Genomic DNA, 24,405 nt, shown 5'->3' with positions numbered 1-24,405 from the left:
CTCCTGTCTTCCGTCCCTACTCTTCCCAAATAAAATTAATTCTCGATCTTCTTTCTTAGTTTATGGTATGCCTGTGGCGATAACACGTGATTTAACATGGCGGCTATCAAACGATAAAGGCGCGAGATTTGGGTTTTCCAAGAAACCTGCTAGCATTAGCGTCCGTATTTATCTTAAACTTATATTTTTAATCCATGGCTCAAAAATCAAACAAGAAAAGCATGTAAGAGTTGGTCGATTGTTACTTTGGATAATTTTCTCTCGAGTCATGCTAGTTTCTGTTAATGTTGTTGACGTTGTCAAGATGGCGCCCGGTATTTATATTTTCAAACACATTTGGTGATTAGCGTCGACACGATGGAGAACTACCATATACTGGAGCTAATTGGCGAGGGATCTTTCGGTAAAGTTTATAAGGGGAGAAGGAAATACACTGGAAACGTAAGTCTTTGCTCTATATGGTCGATGTTTTGATCGATATGTGGCTCTCATTGGAATGGAAATTAGACTGATAGATAGACTAACTTGATTTTATTGATATCTGACTGGGAATTGATTGGAAGGAAGATTGTCATGGCTTATTCTTAAACTTCTAAATACAATGATGCTGTGTTTGTAAAGATGCATCCGTATCTTTTACTTTGAGATCTTTTTTTTCAAATTAATGTTTGATGTGTGTTCAAATATCAACCAAACAACAACAAAAAACTTGTATATTTCTCAGTTTGTAGCTTTGAAATTCATACCCAAGACTGGAAGGTCAGAAAAAGAGTTGAAATGCCTTCAGCGGGAGATCGACATAATGCGGGGGCTACAACACGAGAATATTATCAGACTGCTTGACTCATTTGAGACCCCACAAGAGGTGAGAGTGCAGATTTATTGTCAAAGTCAGTGTCTTAGGCCTAGCTAAACATTCAAACATGTTTGTCAAACATTGCGCAAATGTCAAAGTCAGTGTCTTAAGGCCTAGCTAAACATTCAAACATGTTTGTCAAACATTGCGCAAATGTTTCTATGCAAATGCCACCCACAAAACATGGCACTTAATTGGCTTCCACAACACGTCCAGATGTTTGAACCAGATCAAAACATTTTCATCAAACATTTGTGTTGAACGTACATGTTTTATCGTTTAGCCACTCATCACAAAATACATTGCACGCACCTCATGCTTTCATCCAATAACAGCTTGAAATTCCCATGGCGCCACTTTGATTTCTCACGTAATCATAACGGAAAATATGTGTGCGCTCATGTTTTATGAAAATTTTTTTGTGTTTAGCCACCTCGCCAAATATGCTCGCATGAGAGTTCAATTTCAATGTTTGACAAACATGTTTGAATGTTTAGCAAGGCTTTTAAAGTCCAGCTAAACTTTAGTACAATTTAATGCCATCAATTAATGACAATGAGCACTTGTTTATTGCATTCTGGCTTCTGTCAATCAAAACAATTGAAGCTTTTTAATAAGCTGACACTTTAATGTCTTTCCAACAAGTTTGGATGACAGAACAACTTTGGATGACAGAAGCCACAACCAGGCAGTTAAGCAGTTTAAATTCATTGGCAGGATTTTGCAGAATATTGAAAAAATATCTTGTCATGGGCTATGAACAAAGGTGCTCAGTGGTGAGCCTGCTGACCAAAAAATAGTACAATTATGCCTTTCTGAATCAGTGTATAAAGTCAGTTTTTTAAGTGTTAATGCTATACTTTAGGTATGTGTTGTTACTGAGTATGCTGCTGGCGAGCTTTTCCAGATTCTAGAGGATGATGGCGCACTGCCTGAGGAACAGGTATGTACTTGACAGAGCAAAAAATGGCAAGTTTTCCCAAAATAAGGTCTGGTTAACTTTGGTAAGCTTGAATTTTTGTATAGAGGTTCCTTATGTTATTTAAACCAACATATCAAAAAAGTATTTTTTTCTAATGGAGACGTCTTCGAGATATGAGGCTTGAAGTGCAATTTTCAAATGTTCAAAGTATTAATTCTCCTTGTTTTTAGGGAGAAGTCGGGCTCCGATCAGATATTAACCCAACTTTGCTCGCTATTACCTAAATTTCATATCTTCTAAATTTCTTTAACATTTGGAAATAAGCTTTTGGTTAGAGGAACTCCTTGTATGCGGAATCTTAAGCTTATATATTGAGAATTGGAAAATTTCATGCCATTTTTTCCCTCTGCCTATGTACTTTAGCAAACAGAAAAACTTTTGTGACAGTCACAAAAAAACAGACTTCCAAATGAGTGGGTCACATTTCCAAATGTGAGTGGGCCACTTTAATTGTAGGATGGATTGGAATTTGCTGTAATTCAAGCATATGTGATTTAATACTAAGATGAGCTTCTCATTTGCATAGCGTTTCATACCCTCCAAAACCATTAATCACACAAGTTATATCTCAACAGATTTAAATTCAAAATCAAAGCAGGGACAGATATTTTTAAAGAGAATACTCTATTCATAAAAACCTTAGAAAGTCTGTATCATTTACATTTTCTCTAATGCCTAGTGCACACTAGAGACATATCAACATAATGACATGGGCGCGCGCACTCTTATCTTCGACATAACGACATGGACATAACAACATAAGAGAAAAAATATGTTTTTTCTTTTATGTCATTATGTCCATGTTGTTATGTCGGGCTAAACATAGTGCGCACGCCCATGTCGTTATGTTATTATGTTGCTAGTGTGCACTTGGCATAACTGCATCTTGTGTAATGTAGGTGCAACGTATCGCTTGCCAACTGGTAAAGGCACTTTACTACCTTCACTCTCACCGCATCCTTCACCGAGATATGAAACCACAGAACATTCTCATTGGAAAACATGGAGTTGTTAAGCTTTGTGACTTTGGGTAAGTTATAGTTTGTATAGCATAGCATTAGAAATAATGGATTATGTATTACAACTGTGCTATTTTATTTTAGATTTGCAAGAGCTATGAGCATTAATACTCTGGTCCTTACATCTATAAAGGTAGAATCAATAATCATCATCTTTGTCTCTACCAGTACCTTTTATAAAATTGAAATAATTACATTATAGCAGGGCTAATGAGGCTGGCAGCACTCCCTGCTCACTCTTTGAGGATGTGCTTTAAGGCCTCCATACTGCCATTGCTCACAATGGAAGAAGCCTTTGCATTCAATTTACTGATTATTCTAACAAGCACTTTGTTTAGTACAAAACACAAGCACTGCCACTGTTATCACATCACCATTTGTTTTTTAATCTTATCACCCTACCTTCATGAGGTTTACTACAAAAACACATGTGACCATAATGAATTATCATTACATTCTATGTCTTGTCTGTAGGGAACTCCATTATATATGTCACCTGAGCTGGTTCAGGAGAAACCATATGACTACAACTCTGACCTATGGTAAGGAAGAATCTGGAATTAAACTTTGCAAAAGCTAAAGAAAATATTAAAGGGCACTTGAATGCAGAAGAAATAATTTTAGCATTATGTTGAATAACATGTTTGTCATGGTGTGCTCTTCACTTAACATGGATGGAAACTGGTTGAAGAAAATAAAAACAAAATGCTCCTTATCCCACTGTTTGTCCACATTCTCTCCCATTTGTAACATCTTGCTGGTTCTCTGCAGGTCTCTTGGATGCATCTTATATGAGCTGTGTGTTGGCACTCCACCTTTTTACACCAATAGCATCTTTCAACTTGTGAACCAGATATGCAGGGTATGGTGAAAGCTAGTGGTGTTTATCCCTGCCAATTATGGCCTATGATTGCAATTCTGCGACATTACTAGCAATTTCCCTACCATAAAGCTTGCATTCTCGCAATTTGTTTTTTTAGGTGGTATCCTAAAAAGGAAGGAGTTCTGAAAACTTGTCATTAGAGCTAACATACCTTGAGTTGTAGCAGGTTGGCATATTTTTTTTTTACTTAATTCATGCAGATTTCCCTTTGATTTTGTTTTAGGATACAGTGAAATGGCCAGAAACAATGAGCCCTGATTTTCAGGTAAGGAGCTTTTTCACAGTAACACTTTAGACTACAAAGTATAATATACCCTAGCATGCTCCTTTTACTGTAAATAAGGGGGTATAGATAGTGTTGCATTGTACATATTATTGTGTCTGTTGTGTTCATAGAGTTTTTTACAAGGATTACTGACAAAAGATCCAACCAAGAGGCTGACCTGGCCACACCTACTGCGCCATCCATTTGTGTCCAGTAACATAAACGGTATTAAAAAGTTTCTTTTATTGAATTAAGTGTGATGAATTAACCATGATTTTAAAAGATCTTGATGCAAAGGTGGATCCAGGAGCTCAAATAGGGGACGGGGGGATGAAGGGATGGGAGGGATTTGGAAGGATCTATTAAAGAGTGTCATTTTATTTTCCTCATGATATAATATGTGCTGGATTCCTTTTCTTGATTTTAGAAGCTGATCTTGAAGTTGATGGGATTCCTCCTTCTGAGTTTGAAAGCACTCAGGTCAACAGGACCCATCTGGACAGGGGCTCTGTGAAAACGCCCAGTAAGACAAGGGAAAAGGTAGAATGTACAGAATGTTCTACTACAAAAGCATATATAAATCCTCAAACAAAAACCATGCTAGGTTCAGTTCCTATCGTCACCTTATAAGCATTGTACTTATGATTTTTTAGAATAAAGAAGACCAAGAGGTAAAGCCATCGTGGATAAAGAAGCTCCAGCAACGGCAAGAAGGGGGGAAGCAGAACAAAGATGGAAACAAAAAGCCAGACAACACCAAAGACAAGACTGCAGAGTGCAAGCCAGATGCCAAGAAAAAGCAGCCAACTTCGAGCAAAGGAAAGCAAAGCAAAGAGGAAGAGAAATGTGGACGAAAGCAGAGTAATGGACAGAAAAAAGCAAGGCAGCCAGAAGAGCAGAGGCCTGCACAACATCTTGATGGTGAGTTTTGTAATGTTTCAATTAATATTTTTTGGGAATTTTATACCCTTACATCCCCAGTTTATTGTCAGCGTTGATTATATTTGGATCCAGATGATTGGGAAGTTGAGCAAGAAAGCAAACAAGTCAGACAGAACCAGACTCAGAGAGAGCGAACAGGGCATGAGATAAGTGATGATTATGAGCGAGAGATGTCTGTTATTAATCTTGTGCTGGCTGCTGCAGCCAAGAGGAGGCAGGAGACTACTGGGGGACAAGCAGAGAATGAGGTACAATGGCCAATAATGTTATCTTTCCTCTTCTATATACCGCGTTAATCATCCATGGTCCTCATCATCATTCATGTTCATCATCATCAAATTTTTCCATCATCATCCATGTTCATCATCATCATCTATGTCCATCATCATCATCCATGTTGATCATCATCATCCATGTCCATCATCATCAAACTTGTCCATCATCATCCATGTTCATCATCGTCATCCATGTTGATCATCATCATCCATGTCCATCATCATCATCCATGTCCATCATCATCAAACTTGTCCATCATCATCCATGTCCATAATCAATGTCCATCATTATCATCCAGGTGCATCATCATCATTATCATCCATGTCCATCATCATCATCCAGGTGCATTGTCGTCCGTGTCCATCATCCATGTACATCATCATTCATGTCCATCATCACCCATGTCCATCATTATCATCAAACTTGTCCATAATCATCCATTGTACATCATCATTCATGTCCATCATCATTCATGTCCATTACACCCATGTCCTTCATCATCATGTTTATCATCCATGTCCATCATCATCATCCATGTTTATCATCATCATCCATGTTCATCATTGTCATCCATGTACATCATCATCCAGGTGCATAGTCATCCGTGTCCATCATCATCATCCATTTTTATTATTGTCATCCTTGTCCATAATCATCATCCATGTCTATCATCATCAAACTTGTCCATCATCATCCATGTCCATCCTCATTAATGTCCATTACACCCATGTCCATCATCATCATGTTTATAATCCATGTCCATCATCATCCATGTTCATCATCATTATCAATGTTTATCATCGTAAAACTAGTCCATCATCATCCATGTCCATCATCATCATCATCATGTCCATCATTATCATCCATGTCCATCATTATCATTTATGTCCATCATCATCAAACTTGTCCATCATCATCCATGTCCATCATCATCATCCATGTTCATCGTCATCATCCATGTCCATCATCATCAAACTTGTCCATAATCATCCATGTCCATCATTAATGTTCATCATCATCATCCATGTCCATCATTATCATCCATGTCCATCATCATCATCATGTCCATCATTATCATCCATGTCCATCATCATCAAACTTGTCCATGATCATCCATGTCCATCATCAATGTTCATCATCATCATCCATGTCCATCATTATCATCCATGTCCATCATCATCAAACTTGTCCATAATCATCCATGTCCATCATCAATGTTCATCATCACCATCCATGTTCATCGTTGTCATCCATGTCTATCATCATTCATGTCCATTACATCCATTATCATCCATGTCCATCATCATCCATGTCAATCATTATCTATGTCCATCGTCATCCATGTCCATCATCATCATCAATGTCCATCATCAAGATCCATGTCCATCATCATCCATGTCCATCATCATTCAAATCCATCAACATCAATGTCCATCACCATCCATGTCCATCAACATCCATGTCCATCATCATTCATGTCCATCAACATCCATGTCCATCATAATCCTGTGCATCATTTTCCCTGTTAATTTATCATCATTGGATTGTCATCAATAAATTGGAAATGCCTATCTCTAGGAACTTGACAGTGATGAAGAATGGGAGTGCCTTGTGGAGGCAACTGAAGCCAGCCCTTCCCCAGAAGATGCTAATGAGTCGACAAGCATGAAGCTGATGAATGATGAAGCTTTTGTAGAACACACAAGGACAGCAATGGACAATGCCTGTGCATTAGTGTTTGATGGAGTGATTGAGGGTGCATCTAAACTACGGCTTGTACTTAGGGTCTTAAGGAACATTCTCCTTAACAAAAGGTATGATTCCTTGAAAAAAACTAGGTTAGTTTTTCAACTGGCCCTCTATACATGCTAGAATAGCAAAATGGCAGTTGAGAAAGCAACTTTAATGGAAGTTCAATATTGTAGCCAATTTTCCTGACCTTGTCCTCTTCAGAGGTCAGCTGTATAAGCATTCGTGCATGGGTAGGATTTTGAATAACATTCAATAAAAGTGAAAAAAATTAGGAGTAGCTGAGCTTAAGACTGCAATTCTTCATGACACCCCTATGTGTAAAAAGAATACACAACAAATAAATAGAAATAAAAGAATAAATAGACACTCACCAAAGGTGTTTCTTCTACAGCTCTGCAAGTGACAAATCCATGTTCTGCAGTACCCTTGGTATTCCCCTTAAAATGGCTGATCTTGTCACGCAACTGATTACTAAACCTTCTCTTTATAAGGTAACATGACTACCACCCCAACGGAGCATGTAGAAAACTGGGGGGCTTATAATTGAAAATTTTTTTATCATATTGAAAAACGAAAAAGGAATAAATAGTATAGTCATCGTTTTTGACTTGTTTCTCTCAACCCCCCCCCCCCCCCCCGCAGACCCTCCCTTTCCGTGGTGCCTGGCTAAACCTGCTCTTGATAAAAGATAACATAACTACCACCTAAATAAACCTCATTATAAGGGACATGACTACCACCCCAACTAAACCTTCTCAAAATAAGGTAAAATGACTAACATCCCAACTAAACCTCCTCTTGCTGAGGTAGCATGTCATCTAAGCTGGTAGCATGTCACCAGATCTGTACTGTGCTATGTGATACTTTTAAGAATTGAATCGAACCAATGATGAACAGACAATAAGATTTCTTGTAACACATTGCAAGCAAGTTTTGATAGTATTTTCTGTTGGTTTTAGCAACCATGGGTTGTGCAGGTGATTATTGACCTACTTAGTATTGTCACAGCATATCTCAAATACTGCATCTTGAAAGCAGGGAAAGATGAAAGGTATTGGTGTGCAATAATACATTATCTTCAATTATAATTAGAAAGCATTTGTTATGAGCAGCGTTTGCCTTTCACAATTCCATTGCTTCTTTGTCAAAGCCTCATAAGCACAATAAAGATACATTGTGGCTGGTAAAGGTGATTGGTCTCTTAGCCACATAATGGTTTATCTCTTTTCAGGGTGGATTGTTGTGGCCTACCTGAAAGCGGTAAGATGCTGTGTAGTGTTGTTTCCGCCCTCTTGAGGTGTGATCAAGATAAAGAATTCCTGCTAAGAGATGCAAGTTTAGAGGTATGTCTTAATCAGGGGTGGATCCAGGAATTTTTCAAAAGGGTGGGTGGGTGGGGCACCAGCCGCCTTGGAGCCCCCTAGATCTATTACTGTTAATGGATCTTATGTGATGTGAAGTAGCAAGACATGAGATACCAGACTTTAGATGATCTTACCTCAAGCCATAGGTCTGTGGGAGAGAAGGTGATTGGTAGGTTATAGATTAGGGGCAAGTCCGCCAGTTCTTGTGGCATGAGATTAGGATCTGTGAATCCCCTTACAGATTGAAAAAGACAGAAGTCTTATCTCTTTATCTGTATTGGTGTTGATCCATGCTCCGTGCCTAGCTTATGGTGTCATTTTCAAGGTCAGGTTGGAAACTGCACTTCTTTACCACAATATCTTGCTCTCTCTCTTGGTTACACCCATTGTTTTTAAGACGAATTCTGATGAGAGTTTCTATTAAACAACACCATTTCGATATACTCATAAATTGTTACATTTTGTTTCGTACTTTTCAAGTGTGTGGGTGCCCTCTGCCAAGCGTTTGATTGTCATCCAGGACCCATTCGTGAGGAGTTCTATGACAATCTTGCCATGTGTGACATTGCCAGTGTTGATGCAATCATTTCATCTCTTGCGCTTGATCAGCCACTGGTGCAAAAACTCAAGGGTAAGTGTTTGCCAAATGCCATCTTCGTTATCAATTATGGGTCACAGCACATGTATTCTAAGAGTGCAAGCTTATTTGAATCGTAGGTATTTATGTTAAACATATGTTAGCTTTACAAACAGGGGTTAGGATAGCAAAGAAGAGAGTCCTAGCAAAGAAGGACCATAAATACAGCTTAGATAGATAGATAGATTCGTTTATTAAATACCCCTCGCAGTTAGAAACTGAATTACAGGTAATTAGCACACACACAAGTTAAGCGATTACAACATTACTACATTCATACTTATACAGATACTTAACAGTAACAAAATTTAACAAGCGATTAGTGTTGCATATTTTCGGTTTCATGGGAGCAGATCTTCTTAGATTGTACCGGTTGACTCCCTTGACAGTACTACTAGTGGCTAGGCAATGTAAAGGGTTTTCCTCACACAGGGAACTCATGAATTGTTGACAAAGCATAAATCGTCTATTTTTAAGCAAGACAAGACCGGCTTTCTCCAGGGCATCATTGTAACTATTGGATGGGAAGATTATTATAAGCGCTCGTTTCTGGATACGCTCGATTCTTTTCAGCCTCAACAGCAGACCCCAATTCTCTCAAGTCTCGTGCCAAGCAGCTCCAGTCCCTGACTCGATCCACACTCTGTGCCCTGCTTGCACCCAGCACCTCACCACACTCTCCCGCTAAACGAAACCTGGCGTCTGTGGTGGCCAAGAAGTTCCTGCAGAAAGCACATGAAAAGCATCTAGACGTCCTCCTTCAGTACGCAGGAAGCAGGCAGCCTGTGCCGCCTGCACTGAGCGTGGTGGCAGAGCTCTGCCTGGTATCTAGAGAATTCAGGTAAGCCAAGTGATCTGCAGAAAAGACTCCTGGCAATGGACATTTTTAGTCTATGTTTTCTTTCTCTCTTTTTTGATTTTATAAATCTCATACAATTTTCACCACCAGTTTTTAGGGTATGGCCATAATCGAATAATAGTAACTCATTAGTAACTCATGTAGAAGCATTCTTTGATAAAGTTTTCTTGTGTTTTCTTTGATAAATATTTCTAGCATTTTAAAAAAAAGATGAATTTGAACAAATGCATATATTGCTAAAGTTTAGTGTTTGGTAACAACTATATGTATAATCGAAATCAGAGTGAAACATTTCTAAAACAAACCCCCTGTTGTAGAAGCTACATGTCTTTTCTCCTTGTCATTAAAACTACAGGATTTTTCTTTGCCACATTTAATAAAATTGTGTTACTTTCCCAATTGAAGACTTTGCTTTCAAAGATTTGTTAGTTCCATTGTTATTTTTATGAGATTGTGTGACTTTACACATGGTTTTTTGCAACTTGCAATACAATGATGGCGGATAAAAAAATTGCAGCTTCCAGAAACATGATACACATGGACATTCTTCTCACAATTTTGCGAAAAGTAGAAACCAATTCTTCTTGCAACTTGCAACAGAAAAAAAAATATGCAAAAGTGTGATGTTAGATAATTGTCATTCTCTTGCAACTCGCAATGCAGCAAAGATTGCTCAGCAAATTGGTGTAAATATTGCATCATGTAACATGGCCCTTATCACGCTATTTGTATTCTTCTTTTCCACTATCAGTATGCATGTTGGAGGTGAACACAAGGTGTTGGCAGCCATGGCGTCACATCTCCAAGGTCAGGGGCAGCAGACAAAGGCTGAGGTGCTGTGTCCCGTGATGCAAATCATCTATAATACAAACATGGCTTTGGGGGAAGTCCCGGTGGAGTAAGTGAAGCAGGGATCTAACAGATAATATAGTTTCTAACATTTGTTGGCTTTATAAAGTTCTTGAAATTTCAATTACAATGATTACTATGTGGTGCAAACTGATTTGATCCTTGTTCATATTTCTGACCAAATTATTGCCATACCCTTTAACTCACTTTCCCACCTCTTCATCTTGAGACCATGTGGTAGTTCTGAATTCTGTGCACTATTTATTCCCCACTTCCTTTTGTGTTGAATCACAGTTCATAGTTCTGACATGTCAATCACATGTTCCTAATAAGGCAATTAGAAAGAAGGTGACATAAAAGCAGTCATGTGGTCCCACACAAATGTTTCGCAAAGTCTGCAATCAATGGCAAAATAGATTTCAAAAATGCCTTTTGGATTTAATCAATGGTATAATCTCTGGTGGTTGCAGGGTCACAGGTGCCTCCAAAAGCATCTTGTCCCTCTTCCTGTCCTCTGAGGAGTTCACTGTGCAGACATTTGCAGCAGCGTTGTTGGCACAAGTATGGGGACCTGATGTCAATGACGCAGTGGAGGGGAAAACTGCTGAGCTTCTAGATGCGTCACACAGAGCTCTCATTGCTGCACAAACCCAGGTGTCTAACACAATATCCAAGGTGTTGGGTAGAATAATGGAAAATATCAAGATTCTAGATACATCACATACAACACTAGTCATTGCACAAACCCAGGGTTCCCTAACACAATAACCAAGGTGTTGTAGAGTAAAGGAAAATATCTCTGGCAATGTGTGGAAATGGCATGATTTCGGAGTTTTCTAGCTCAGCCGTTTTTTCGTAAAAGGTGGTCAACAGTCCATTCCTTAGCGTATTATATATAGTATCGATAATTGTGTATGCCAGGTATCTTTATTATCGACTCATGTTATACCCCTATACCCCTGTGCTAGGCGGAGTCACAAGGTCTATTTGGTGGTGCAGGAGGACACCTAGATGGGATCATGACGGTGCTATCCTTACATCTGACAGAGGTATTATATGCTGTTGATAATTCTTTTCAAGTCCAAAAGCCTTTTGGTGTCACAGTTCTGTACTTTTTGTCATATTATTCAAGGAATTAAGGCCCTTGGCCTTGGTGTGATGGCTGAAAAACTCCTAAAGACACTTTTCTGATATTTTTCTTGTGCAAAAGTAAGCTCTTTTGTTTTTACTTTTCAGAATTACACCTCTCTGACTTCAAGCCTGGCCCTGATACTTGGTCACCCTGTATGGAACCTTGTTTGGGAGAGCATGTGTCGAATTCTTGATATAACCAGGGATCTTGGTATGATTATCAGGTAGGCGTCACAGTAAAAAAAAGATGTGTTGTGGTCGGAGGGGAGGGGTTGAGGTTGGGTTTATACCCATAATGTTAATACATGGAGCGGATATTTGTTTCAAATTAAAATGTACATTAAATAGACAGTAAAAAAAATTCCATGATTTCTTGTCCTTGGTTTGTCCTCCTCTCCACTTTCTATGTCTTTGTCTAGACATCTCTCTTCTATATCTAGTGATCCCTCATTGTTTTGAAACCTACATCTAGTGATCTTTCATCTTTTATCATCTATATCTAGTGATCTTGAGGCGAATGTGGTTGATGAGGACGAGAGTACTGTTGGAAGGGTACAGTGGAATGTCATGTCATTTTATGGCCTCATGGAGGTTACTGAACTCAGCTACCAGCTCTTTGCCAAGGTAACATAAGATTAATTTACTGATCCAGTCTTGGGCTCATGGTGGAGGTGGGCTAGACATGCACTAAAGTATAGTTTGTGCCCTATTCTATAGTGACGCTACACAATACCTCGCCAATGAACACCACAATGCTGCATACTTTGCCATACCACCACAGTACTTCACCATACCACCACAGTACTTCACCATACCACGACAGTACTTTACCATACCACCACAGTACTTCGCCATACTACCACAGTACTTCACCGTACCCTCACAGTACTTCACCGTACCACCACAGTACTTCACCGTACCACCACAGTACTTCGCCGTACCACCACAGTACTTCACCATACCACCACAGTACTTCACCATACCACCACAGTACTTCGCCGTACCCTCACAGTACTTCACCATACCACCACAGTACTTTACCATACCACCACAGTACTTTAGTGTTGCACCGAAGTACTTCACCATACCACCACAGTACTTCACGGTACCACCACAGTACTTCACCGTACCACCACAGTACTTCACCGTACCACCACAGTACTTCACGGTACCACCACAGTACTTCACCATACCACCAGGGACAGTACTTTACCATACCACCACAGTACTTCACCGTACCACCACAGTACTTCACCGTACCACCACAGTACTTCACCGTACCACCACAGTACTTCACCGTACCACCACAGTACTTCACCATTCCTCCACAGTACTTCACCCTACCACCACATCACTTCACCATATCACCACAGTACTTCACCATACAACCACTGTACTTCACCATACCACCACATCTACTACAAGGTTTATTGAAATCCCTAGGGGATTGTATGTTCAATTACAACTAAGCACCTTACTAAGAAGTCCTTTTTCAGGAAGCAGCTTGTACATCCTGTCATCAGTTTATGTGTGATTCCCTTCTGTTTCTCTGTTTCGTGATTGGTGGATTTTTTTTCAGGTACCGGTGGAGTGTGTGATCAAAATGGCAGACCCATCTGATCACATGATCTGTGTACTCAGCAAGATCCTTACTCCAGAGTTCCTCAACCAGCTTTACAAACAGTGAGTCAAATGCGAAAATATCCCTCTTTATTCTCCGTCTCCCCTGTGAACTCCTCAGCAACAACGAGAAAAATGTCCATTAATCTAATAAATGTGTGATATAGTGTTGTAACCGTTATCTCCTAGTATATGTGAGAATGTGTGCCAATCAAAAGAGGAGGCAACTACAGCTGCTACAACATTCATACTTCAGGTTAGGGTCAAACTAATTCACAAATATTCCTGATTGTCAGTTAGCCTGTATAAAATGTAGAGTTATCATATTGTGTGGTCTGTCTATTGCGTGACGCATGCTAGTGTCACGTGATGTTTCTGTCACATACTATTGTATCTGTCACGCGTTGCTGTGTCACACACTATCATCTGTCGCGTGCTTTCGTGCCACCTGCTATCAACGGTCACGTTTTTGCTGTGTCACGCACTATCGTCTGTCACGTGCGTGTCACGTGTTGTATTGTGCCACAGACTATCATCTGCCACGTGCGTGTCACGTGCTATCAACTGTCAAGTTTATTACCCATAGGTCGTGCGCACCTTTTATTTGCCTTTTGCGGTTGATTTGGATGACGCCCTGATGAGCGATGCATTGAGGTGAGCCCTCGGACTTAGATAGATGATGTATGTTGTACGTGTTTGATCTATGTTTTATATATAGATCTTCTCTTCCCTATTCGAACTTAGATTATATGTTTTTTATATTTGTTCCTCCTACTCTTTTCTGACAGATTCTGTATGTTTTATGTATAGCCCACCCCATCCACTCTTCGAACTTAGATTATGTGTTTTATATATTGGTCCCCCCTCCCCTCTTCGTACGTTGATTCTGTGTGTTTATATGTCGCCCCCCCCCCCCCCCCCCCCCCCCTCCTCTGTTCGTACTTAGATGATGTGTGTTTTATGTATTGGTTCCCCTCTGGGTGGTGAATTCCTCTATCGGTCCCTGCATTTGTCAGACAAAAAATCTTCACATTTTTTAAAAGTTATTTTAAAAATATTGTCAAAAGACAACTTCAATAATGACCTTAAGCTAAACGTCATGTTTATTTGATAAGCGATAAAATTACACCGAGCCTCGCCGTAATGCAGTGGGCTAGCAGTACATGAACAATAACTTATTCTTTTTCTATTTCTCTAAGCCCTTAATCTAAAATTTAAACCAAGTATGGATATTGGACTATAGCTCTTTTCTATAATGACTTGCGAAGAGCGACTGCATTTTAAGCTAAACCTAATATCTTTTTGAAAATGATAATGACCATTATTATATTATAATGATAATTGATATTTAGCAATGCAGCGGACTAGCAGTACTACGTATGGATATTGGACTATTGCATATATGATAATTGCCATTCCGCACTGCAATTCGGCACAGTCTCAGAACTAATGAACGATTTCTCTACTTCTCTAACCTCTATTTAAAGTTATTGTTCCTGATGCCTTTTTTTATTTACAACTTTTAGTTAGAAGGACGGGTAACAGATGTGTTCTGACCGGCTTTCAGAGAGTGCGCACGGGCCGTACAGTTTTTTCTATTCCTGGCTTCCAATGTGTATTCGACAACTTTTAAAGGTCACAATCGGTCTCCGTCTGCGGTACTCGGCTTACTCAGCCAATAAATAACATTTATATTTTTCCATGCGCGCGGGCCGCATTCTCCTATCTCGCGAGCACGGTAACCATTTGCGCGCCATAGTCAAACAGACAGATAAAATTCAAGATTTCAGTTGAAAATAGTTGTTTATCGGCTTCAATGGCGGGCCATTGTGTCTTCAGCTCTTGGAATACAGAACTCTACGCACGCCTCAAGGAATCTCTTAGCGAGTCGCTTGTTCGCGTTTTGCCTCAGCATCCTTCTAAGATCGTCTCAAGAAATCGTCCAGCGAGTCGCTTGTCCACGTAACGTCTCAGCCTCTTGCTTCGAAAGATGTAAACCAGAGGGTTGATACACGGTCCCAGCAACACCAGCATGGATAACAGACCCAACACACTCGTTTGCGGCGATTCCGCGCCTTCCTTGTGCATGCTCCGTATCACGTACGTCATCACCGAGCGTGGAAGACACGTCGCTGTTAGTGTCACCAGCACGATGAAGACTGTAATCACTGCCTTGAATTCCTTTCTGCTGCGTGCTGCTTTCTCAAGCCCCGCCTCTGTGCGTTGATTGCGTTTCTGTGGCGATATGCGGTATGGAAAGCCTTCAAGTTCATACCTAGCATACCAAGGAATAGGAAGAGGAGGAAGACGAAGAAGAGATAGCGGAGGTGATTCTCGGAGATCCTGTAGACAATACTTATTCTAATACTGACAGCCCAACAGAGCCCGAGTGCTAGCTTAACACGCTTCATCGTGACCAAGGTGTTATAGCGCATATGCAGCTCGAAAGCAATCAGGCGATCCACAGTGGCGAGAAACAGGGTTGTTAGGGTACACACGAAAGTGGTCGTGCCTGCAAGAAGGACGATGACGTCTCCCACATCCAGGCAGAAGTCCTCGACGCCAGAGAGTGAGCGTCCTACCAAGTAGACAAAGTAGGTTTGCACAAAAACACCCGTCGTGAGGTCGCTCAGCGCGAGATTCACGAGAATGAAATTCGCCGGAACTCGGAGCTGATAATGTGTGAAGACGGTAGCGACGATGATGGTTTTCCCAGGATGGAAAACACGGAGATTAGCACCGTGATGACGAGGATGGCTGTAGCGAGCGCGGGAAAGCTCTCCGCACTCTGCGCTATCGAGAGTTTCGACGTTGTCGTAGTACTGAAAATGCTTAGAGCCGACTCCTGGCATAGGTGATAGCTGGTGGTGGTGGTGGTGGGGGGGGGGGGGGGGGGGGGGGGCACACATTCCCGAGCACTTTCGAGTCTCTTTCCCGCTTGTACACGAAGGACTCTTTGGGCGAAATGAGCACTTGAAGAGACAATTACGTCTAGCACAGATGGAAGGGAATTGAGTTTGCCAGGATTAACGTAGCGTTGTTATGGAAAGTTAGCTTCAAATTCGGAAACGACTGCAAACTGCAGTATATTTGCTGCTCTCAATCTTGTTTAAAGTAGTTTTCATGAGAATATTTTTTTCAAGAGACATACATTGGTGTTTCAAATTCTAACGAATTTTTAGCCGTAAACAACTGTGTACTATTATCGTAGACTTATCTTCATCCAGGTGTTCGAACGACTGGGACCTTTTAATCCGTTAAAAAACCGTTAATAAACGTTCATCATTCTATTAAGTTGGAGGACTCTTTTGGATAAACTGTGCTTGGTGTTCGATAGCATCTCATAAATTCCACGCTAGACAACATTCAGTTGAAAAATAAATAAATAAATTCCTGTTTATCCCATAACGTATTAAAATGCTTGGAACAATGATTCCATATGTAAAAGAAAACAATATGATGACCGCCAGTATACGCTTGATTTTGTTGGTTAAGCAGACACTATAGTGTGCGCCTCTTATTGTTTGGGTTAACTTACAAACACAGGAGGCAAGGTTATTATTAATTTTTTTATTTGTATGTTTTAAAAACACTTTAAATGTGTTAAAACACTTTAAAACGTTAAAAAATATTTGTTGTTAGATATAGGTGCTAACATAGAAGCTAACACTCTTGGCAAAACGTGTAAAACTAATATTTGATAGACAAAGCTAACGGGACAAAGCTTTACTGTTTAAAGTCGTTTTGGATAAACGCAATAGGGATTTTTCCAGCACGTATAACAATTAGTTTATTAAGTTATTGATTTTTGTCCCACGTTATGAACATGTTACTAATCCAGAGAAAAAAACCTACGTTCACCGAATACAAAAACAGATGCATTTGCAGTTAGATCTATCCTAACCCAACTCGCAAAAAGCTCCCACTTACGTATAAAAAAACCCCGTAATTTAGAAATAAAAGGGAAAGTAATATATAGATTTAGGCATTGCCTAAAAGCGGAGCTCCAAACGACCAAATCTTTGCTTATTCTCGCTTATAATTTAAGAAATATTAAATATTATTATATTTCTGTTTTTGACGACGTCAACTATTTCACAGACATGCGACCAACATGTTATACCCCCTTCCCCACTATTCACGTCTACATGACACATAACAAGTTAATTTTAAGGCGTCAGGGAAGTTTTACTTTTAGTGACGTCATCAATGACGTCACGTGACCTTAACACCTTCATTACACATACGAAGATTGGTTGTCATACGATGTTTCGTTCATGAGATATGGATATTTTTGTTCTTTATGAAATCGGAATAGTTTTGCTTTTAGTGACGTCATCGATGACGTCACAAATCACATGATCATATTTTTGCACCCCCCTTGACATGACACATGCCAAGTTCGGTTGCGAAACAATGTTTCTTTCAAGAGATATGATTTTTTTTTGCTTTTTATCAATTGGTGTAACAATACGTGACCGTATTGTTGCACCCCCTTGGCACCTACTTAGTTTGGTTGCTCTCTCCTATCACTCCTCCTACAGACGTTTTCGATAATTTTTTTCATACCCAGGCGCTCCATAGGCACGCGTGCAAAGGATCACTGTAAGTTTTAAGCAAGCCCGAAAAGAATGAGCTATTGCGCTGACACTACCCCGGTCACTGTTCGTCGCTCGTTTAACGGACGCTAGGTGCGAGGCAGAGCTACTGACATTTTGGTTTTCATGCCTGGTTTTCTTCTTCTTTTTTTAGTGTGATGTACAGGCAGCGACTGCTGGACCATCTACTGGATGTCTCTAGCGCCTATCTCGCCGAAGAGGCTTTGGACATGCCAATTGGTAAGAGCACATTTAAATTTCGCAATATTTTAAAAATGACAAAATTGAAGACCCGCGAAAATGGGTGTGACTGAGGTTACCGGTTGTTTCGCCAGGTCTCGTCTGCCGCCTCGTGCTAAGCGATGAGATGTTCGTCACACAATTCGCCAAGTACGTCATCAAGGAGAAGGTGAACGCATCTGCAAACCTTTGAACAAGCACTAGTTTTGTCATCGTCTGATACAGTAACCTTCGTTTCAAGGAGTTTGCCTTATCAGCTTTTTATTTAAATGGCAAGTTCCTACTTCGGCAAATAGGATTCTTACATAACTTGGCAACTCCATGACTATAATATAGTGATTTAAGAAAATAAAAGCCTGTGTTTTGTTTCTAGGCATTTTTTCTTGTTTTAGTAGGCGTAAATGACAAATTTTGAGGCTAACAGGTTCTCAAATATCAGGTTCATACTCGCGGAAATCGGAACCGGAAAGAATAGAGCAGGCTTTTGGGGCCGAGGCGCGCTTGTAGGCGGAGTTGTTTTTAGAATGGAAATGATGTCATAAATGGTCAACAAAGCATATTCCCCAGTGTATGTTGTTGGAATGTAAACTCGCGTCAGCATTGTTGTACTTGTGACGCTCTGAATTCTCTGTTTGTGAGTTGTGTAATAAGACTGTTGCATGATTTAATAGTTGTTGGAATGTGAACTCGTGTCAGCATTGTTGTACTTGTGACGCTCTGAATTCTCTGTTTGTGAGTTGTGTAATAAGACTGTTGCATGATTTAATAGTTGTTGGAATGTGAACTCGTGTCAGCATTGTTGTACTTGTGACGCTCTGAATTCTCTGTTTGTGAGTTGTGTAATAAGACTGTTGCATGATTTAATAGTTGTTGGAATGTGAACTCGTGTCAGCATTGTTGTACTTGTGACGCTCTGAATTCTCTGTTTGTGAGTTGTGTAATAAGACTGTTGCATGATTTAATAGTTGTTGGAATGTAAACTCGTGTCAGCATTGTTGTACTTATGACGCTCTGAATTCTCTGTTTGTGAGTTGTGTAATAAGACAGTTGCATGATTTAATAGTTGTTGGAATGTGAACTCGTGTCAGCATTGTTGTACTTGTGACGCTCTGGACTTTCTGTTTGTAGGCGGAGTTGTTCTTCACCTCTCTCCTAAGCACCGACTCGCCTGTCTCGATAGTATGTGACGTCATCGCCATTTTAAGTCACGTGGCACGCAGCTCGTCCGAATACGTCAGTACTGTTATCTCCATTCTGGCGGGAGACCGAGGTATGTGGCGTGGCAGGTTTGACAAGATTTGATTAAACGTACATAAGAACGGCATGTAACATGATCTGCACACGTCACTCTCGGTTTGTTGGTCAAGTGATGATAATGATAATAACTTTATCTAACGAGGGTAACACTTCACGTTAAAACTGATTATCTTGTGGCTCTCCTAAACTCCTTGAATTATTTAGCATTGTAACCGGGAACAATATCTGAACACGGCAACATCCTTGAAGTAAGGCGTTATAGAATGTATTGATTATATTAACGCACTAAGCGCCCAATATGGTTGACAAAAGAAAATGTCTATTGCTTAGTTTTGGGACGTCGCCGGACTTCGATATTCTGTAAATAGCAAGGCTAGTATAACAAGTTGTTAATTTTCAAATGAATTCTACAACAATGGTCTAGCACATCGAGTCGAATCAAAACTGTCGTCGTACGGTATGTAAAACGGCTAGTCATTTTTATTTTACTGTTTCATGTCAGGTTCATACGAGGCGCTCTACGCAGTACTAATGTGTCCGGACACAGCCGTAGTCGCCGGCGCGTGTGGCATGCTTGGAAACATCCTCAAACACTCGGCTGTCTTCTACCCAGTCTTACAGCGGTGAGAAATCAACGTCTATTTCTCTACTTTCATTCAATGGTGCACTGCAAAGGCTCGTGTCCGTCACCAAGTTAGCGCATCTTAAAATAATCCTGTTTTGAAATCCACTTCGCCCGCTGCAAAGATTTTGTCCGCAGTCATTATAAATGGTGCCACAACACTATTTTCCTGTGGGACCCTTAATACGACTGCATAAGAGTTCTCAGAGAAGTCAGTAATTGGTGGGGTCTACTCACTGGACGCTCACTGGAGTTCAAGTATGTACATCCACGACGTAACATCAACACAAGGAATGGACAGAACGACATACAATAATATGTTATCTCTGTTATGTTGTTATGTCGTTGTGTAAGCAGTTTGCACCTTTAAGCCAACCCCATTCCTAGATACCTATATGCAGATCGAACCATCATTTTTATTGACAAGCTTAAAAAGGTTGGATTCAGCTTACATGTTTTAATGAGAGAGGTTATTAGGTGTAATAGAGCTGAGGGGTTTGGCGTTTCTCCTTTGACTTGTAATGTATTGCTCTGAATAGTGTTCTGAATGGTTTTAGGACGGACACTTTATCCGTACTTAGCGGGTGTCTCAAGTTTGATGATCCAAATACACGCAAGGTATGCAAGCTAAGTCTTGCACTGATATACCCGGGATTATACAACGACACTCGTAAATAGCGCGCTCTGATTCACAGCCTCACACACACCCAGTTTCACAGTTTTATTTACAATTCATAAATTGAGCAAGCGTCAAGGATCCATGTGTTATTAGAGGACATATGCATGCTTGGCGTCACCATGAGCGCGCGCCCCCAAAAACTAGATTGTAACGCAAGAAAATATTTTCATTATTGTATAATACAGATACTGTAGATCTTATTTTTTGTGCGTCCTGCCCTCTTATAGACGCTCCAAAGACGTCACAGCGTTTCATGAAAAACAGTCACGCAACTCGACAGATGATGTCACGCTGTAACGTCAACTGTGCATCTATTAGAGGGCAGACGCACGCAAAAATGAGATCTATTTGTTAATTATATCACGTATTTATTATTTAAGCTAAGCGCAAATTAGTTAGAACAACAATGAAATGATGTGCTGACGAGTTCATGAACTGACTGGTTTATGTTGACTTTGTTATAACCAAACTACAACGCTTCTACTTATTCTGTATTCAAAGGGTGACTCGCTGTACTAGCTCTCATCCGACGTGTTCCGCAGTTTGTCAAGCTAGTTACACCTACAATTTAACATTATTTTTTCACTCATGGAAATTTGCCTTTCTTTATGTAGCTAATCTTGAGTTGTTGTTTTTTTAAGGCGGCGAGTTACGCGCTAGGTAATGCTGCGTATCACAGTGACTCGTTGTACTCGCTACTCGCTCCAGTTATTCCACAACTTGTAGAGTTATTGACTGACTCCGTGCCCAGAACACGTGCCAATGTCGCAGGTAAGTCCTAACAACACATTACCCGACCTTCTTTAAATCCGGTTTCCTGGGGAAATTATTTTTTAAAAAGCAAGAAAAAATATGTTTCTTCCTTTTCCTATTTAGTTTCCCTTGATGCCTTGGTCATTATTATATTTTTGGGGTGTCATGCTCACTTTACCTGTCTAGTGGTTGCACCGCCTGAACTTGTTTATCCCTCTGCGCAGGTGCACTTGGTAACCTGGCTCGACACTCGCCAGCACTCTACCCTCAACTAATCAAAGCACAAGCGCCGAACGGGTAAGCAGTGTCAGATCCAGGCGGGAAGGAAGGTGGGGGGTGGGGTAGTGGGGCTAGGGTCGCCTTGATTGATGATTTGGAATTTTTAGAAAAAAAATTATGGGAGCTAATTTAACTCCAGCTATTTGTTTTATGTTGTTTCCTTCGTGCTGGTGGCATTTAATGTCGATTTTGGACTGACTTTGAGGTAGACTTCTAGAGGTGGCGTGTAACGACAGCCACTGTGAATCACGAGACGCTGCCATGAAGACGCTCAGGCTGTATTGCAGAAACCCCGTATGTAGACAGGTCAGTGTGACACAGGGTACCCCTCTTTATGAAGACGAAAAAGCTGTATTGCAGAAACCCCGTATGTAGACAGGTCAGTGTGACACAGGGTACCCCTCTTTATGAAGACGAAAAGGCTGTATTGCAGAAACCACGGATGATAGACAGATCAGTACGACAAAGCGGCCCAGGATATACTCTAGACAGAGGGCCGCTTTTGTTATAAGAAAGAAAGTTCGTTCCGTCCTCTTGTTTTGTGATGCATATTCGTTTTGAGTTGCCATCTTTTTGTCAATAAAGAACTCTTGTTCGTTTTGACAGGTTCTTATATCAATTGGGGTGGAGGAGCGGTTGCTTAGGCTACAGGATAGGTCCCGGATGTCAAGCGCTACCAGTCTCCCATCTACGGCGTCCAGCGCTCGGTCAGACGACAGCGCAATGAGTGAACATTGCGCACACATACTAAGCAAGCTAAAGTCGCGGCACAGGGATAAGTGACTGGGGGAAATGATAATATGCAAGAATGTGACTTGGGGATAATCTAAATTGGAACTCGAACCAAGATAAAACGTGAATATTTAACAATTGTATATGTCGAAAGTGTCGTACCAGAACTACCAGCACATATTCACCGACACTTTAAGCGCCGATGTGACTAAGCGCGCCAGAGTCTGAGGCGTGTTAGCGTCAACAATTAGACGCCGAAATTTTTGGTGTATCGGATCTATGAACTTTGTAGCAAGCTTTTGGAAGAAAAGAACGAGCTCTATAACTTACGGACCACTAGGGTGTTAGTCAATCAGAGCCCGCGATTTGTAATAGAACAGTAGGTGATTTCTATTAAACAAATGATATCGTACTATGTGTGGGTAAAACGGAAATGAAGTTCATCTACATCTTTGGGACCCCGGGCGTGGAGTACTGGAACGAGAGAGCGGTGCGGACGAGGGGCGCATGACATAATACTGCTTTAACCGTTGTAATCTGTATCGTTTTACATGCAACCAAGTTAACCGTCTGACCCAGGCAGCATTCTAGAAGATATAACTTTGCAGTATGTGTTTTTGTATGCATATAATAATTATGTTTTTGCGCCACCGAGGCGACAACAGCCTTCAATGTCACCGCGCAGAGCCCAGGGCTGAATGCTCTTTTTTATCCAATCAAATGTCGAGATAGCCGTATTTATGCCTGGGTTACCGCTAACCTGCTTTCTACGAACCGGTCCCAAAACGGTATGCTAGCGAATATCACAATAAAAACTCGAATTTTTTTATTATCCGTTTACATTTTCTCTCCATATATTTACTGATACACGTTGAGTTTCGAGAAATGCAAATTAACACCCTATGGCAATCACGTATTGGCCTAAGCGAGCGCTAAAGTATTTCATAACAATGCAAAGCTAAAGTAATTTAGTGATTTCACTCAGGAGAATGACCACTAGTAAGTAGATTTTCGTTTCTGCCAAATCTTGTTGTATCGCAGCAACCCTCCCAAAGTCGCATCAGATGAATGCGCTACGTGGGAGTTCAAAGCAGGAGTTCTAGAAGCATCTCTTGTGGAACTCTCGGGTAAATATGTTATATGACTAGACAACCAGTATAGAAAAAGTTGTGTAGCTTCGACTCAAATACTTTTCTCTTGAATAATCGACAATTAAATTCTTTATCTTTTAATTTTGCGTTTTAGAAAGCTGTATGAAAAGTTGTTTACGAAGTTTCACGCGTCATCAACCTGTTAATCTATACGATTATTTTTACTGAAATTGTGTGTTTAGATGGTAAAACAAATTGATTTCCCGTATTTTTTTATCTTCAATGTGGGCACAGTCGTCTTCAGCCGTGAGATTTTAATCTTATCATAGTTGAAACCACGTGACGGGTGCTTGATATCCGCCTCCCTTACCAGCTTAAACGTATATCCTTCGCAACCCACAACAGTGCAACCCCGCCAACTGGAAATCGTATAGCCAGTTAGGGCTTAGTTGGATCTTAACTTATCGAACTACATTTTATTCGATAATTTCTATGTTTATTAGTTCATAGATTTACTTGATGTTGCTTTTGAGTTGGGCCCGCACTTTTATGAGATGGGAGGGCTATTTGCGTTTCTCTGCGAGATCTTATTCCTAGCTTGCAGTGTTACTTAATTTCGTCTCATTCGAGTGGGGTGGATTCTTCGGAGCTCCCCCCCCCCCCCCCCCCCCGACAGCAGAAGTGCCCAATTCAGATTGTCTTATATTCATTTTCAGTTT

The 24,405-nt window shown here is 40.5% G+C and overlaps 1 protein-coding gene across 3 annotated transcripts; it reads left to right on the top strand.

Moving 5' to 3' along the window:
• Positions 1 to 78: 78 nt before the first annotated feature.
• Positions 79 to 23,007, top strand: LOC5502464 (serine/threonine-protein kinase 36). Of its 3 annotated transcripts, XM_048726135.1 has the most exons (36): positions 81 to 223; positions 348 to 441; positions 725 to 865; positions 1,722 to 1,799; positions 2,738 to 2,868; positions 2,942 to 2,990; positions 3,332 to 3,399; positions 3,629 to 3,719; positions 3,964 to 4,005; positions 4,137 to 4,230; positions 4,433 to 4,545; positions 4,659 to 4,926; positions 5,020 to 5,195; positions 6,802 to 7,037; positions 7,367 to 7,466; positions 7,935 to 8,026; positions 8,207 to 8,318; positions 8,820 to 8,970; positions 9,550 to 9,817; positions 10,587 to 10,733; positions 11,155 to 11,338; positions 11,653 to 11,733; positions 11,921 to 12,039; positions 12,319 to 12,439; positions 13,395 to 13,498; positions 13,625 to 13,691; positions 14,022 to 14,089; positions 18,188 to 18,273; positions 18,369 to 18,442; positions 19,402 to 19,543; positions 20,033 to 20,153; positions 20,710 to 20,770; positions 21,473 to 21,602; positions 21,809 to 21,881; positions 22,073 to 22,169; positions 22,470 to 23,007. In XM_048726135.1, exons 1-36 carry the CDS (start codon positions 195 to 197, stop codon positions 22,644 to 22,646), a joined length of 4,185 nt encoding a protein of 1,394 aa, XP_048582092.1. In that variant the 5' UTR covers positions 81 to 194; the 3' UTR covers positions 22,647 to 23,007. The 3 variants fall into 3 exon arrangements, 2 of the variants coding, with proteins under 2 accessions (XP_048582092.1, XP_048582093.1); XM_048726136.1 differs by lacking the exons at positions 7,367 to 7,466; positions 7,935 to 8,026; XR_007307486.1 differs by lacking the exons at positions 20,710 to 20,770; positions 22,073 to 22,169; positions 22,470 to 23,007 and having other exon boundaries at positions 79 to 223.
• The last annotated feature ends 1,398 nt before the right edge of the window (positions 23,008 to 24,405 follow it).

Source organism: Nematostella vectensis, chromosome 4 (genome assembly GCF_932526225.1).
Source record: "Nematostella vectensis chromosome 4, jaNemVect1.1, whole genome shotgun sequence".
NCBI classification, from domain to species: Eukaryota; Metazoa; Cnidaria; class Anthozoa; order Actiniaria; family Edwardsiidae; genus Nematostella; species Nematostella vectensis.
The sequence above is the reverse complement of the archived record's forward strand: the minus strand, read 5'-3'. Positions and strand labels throughout refer to the sequence as shown.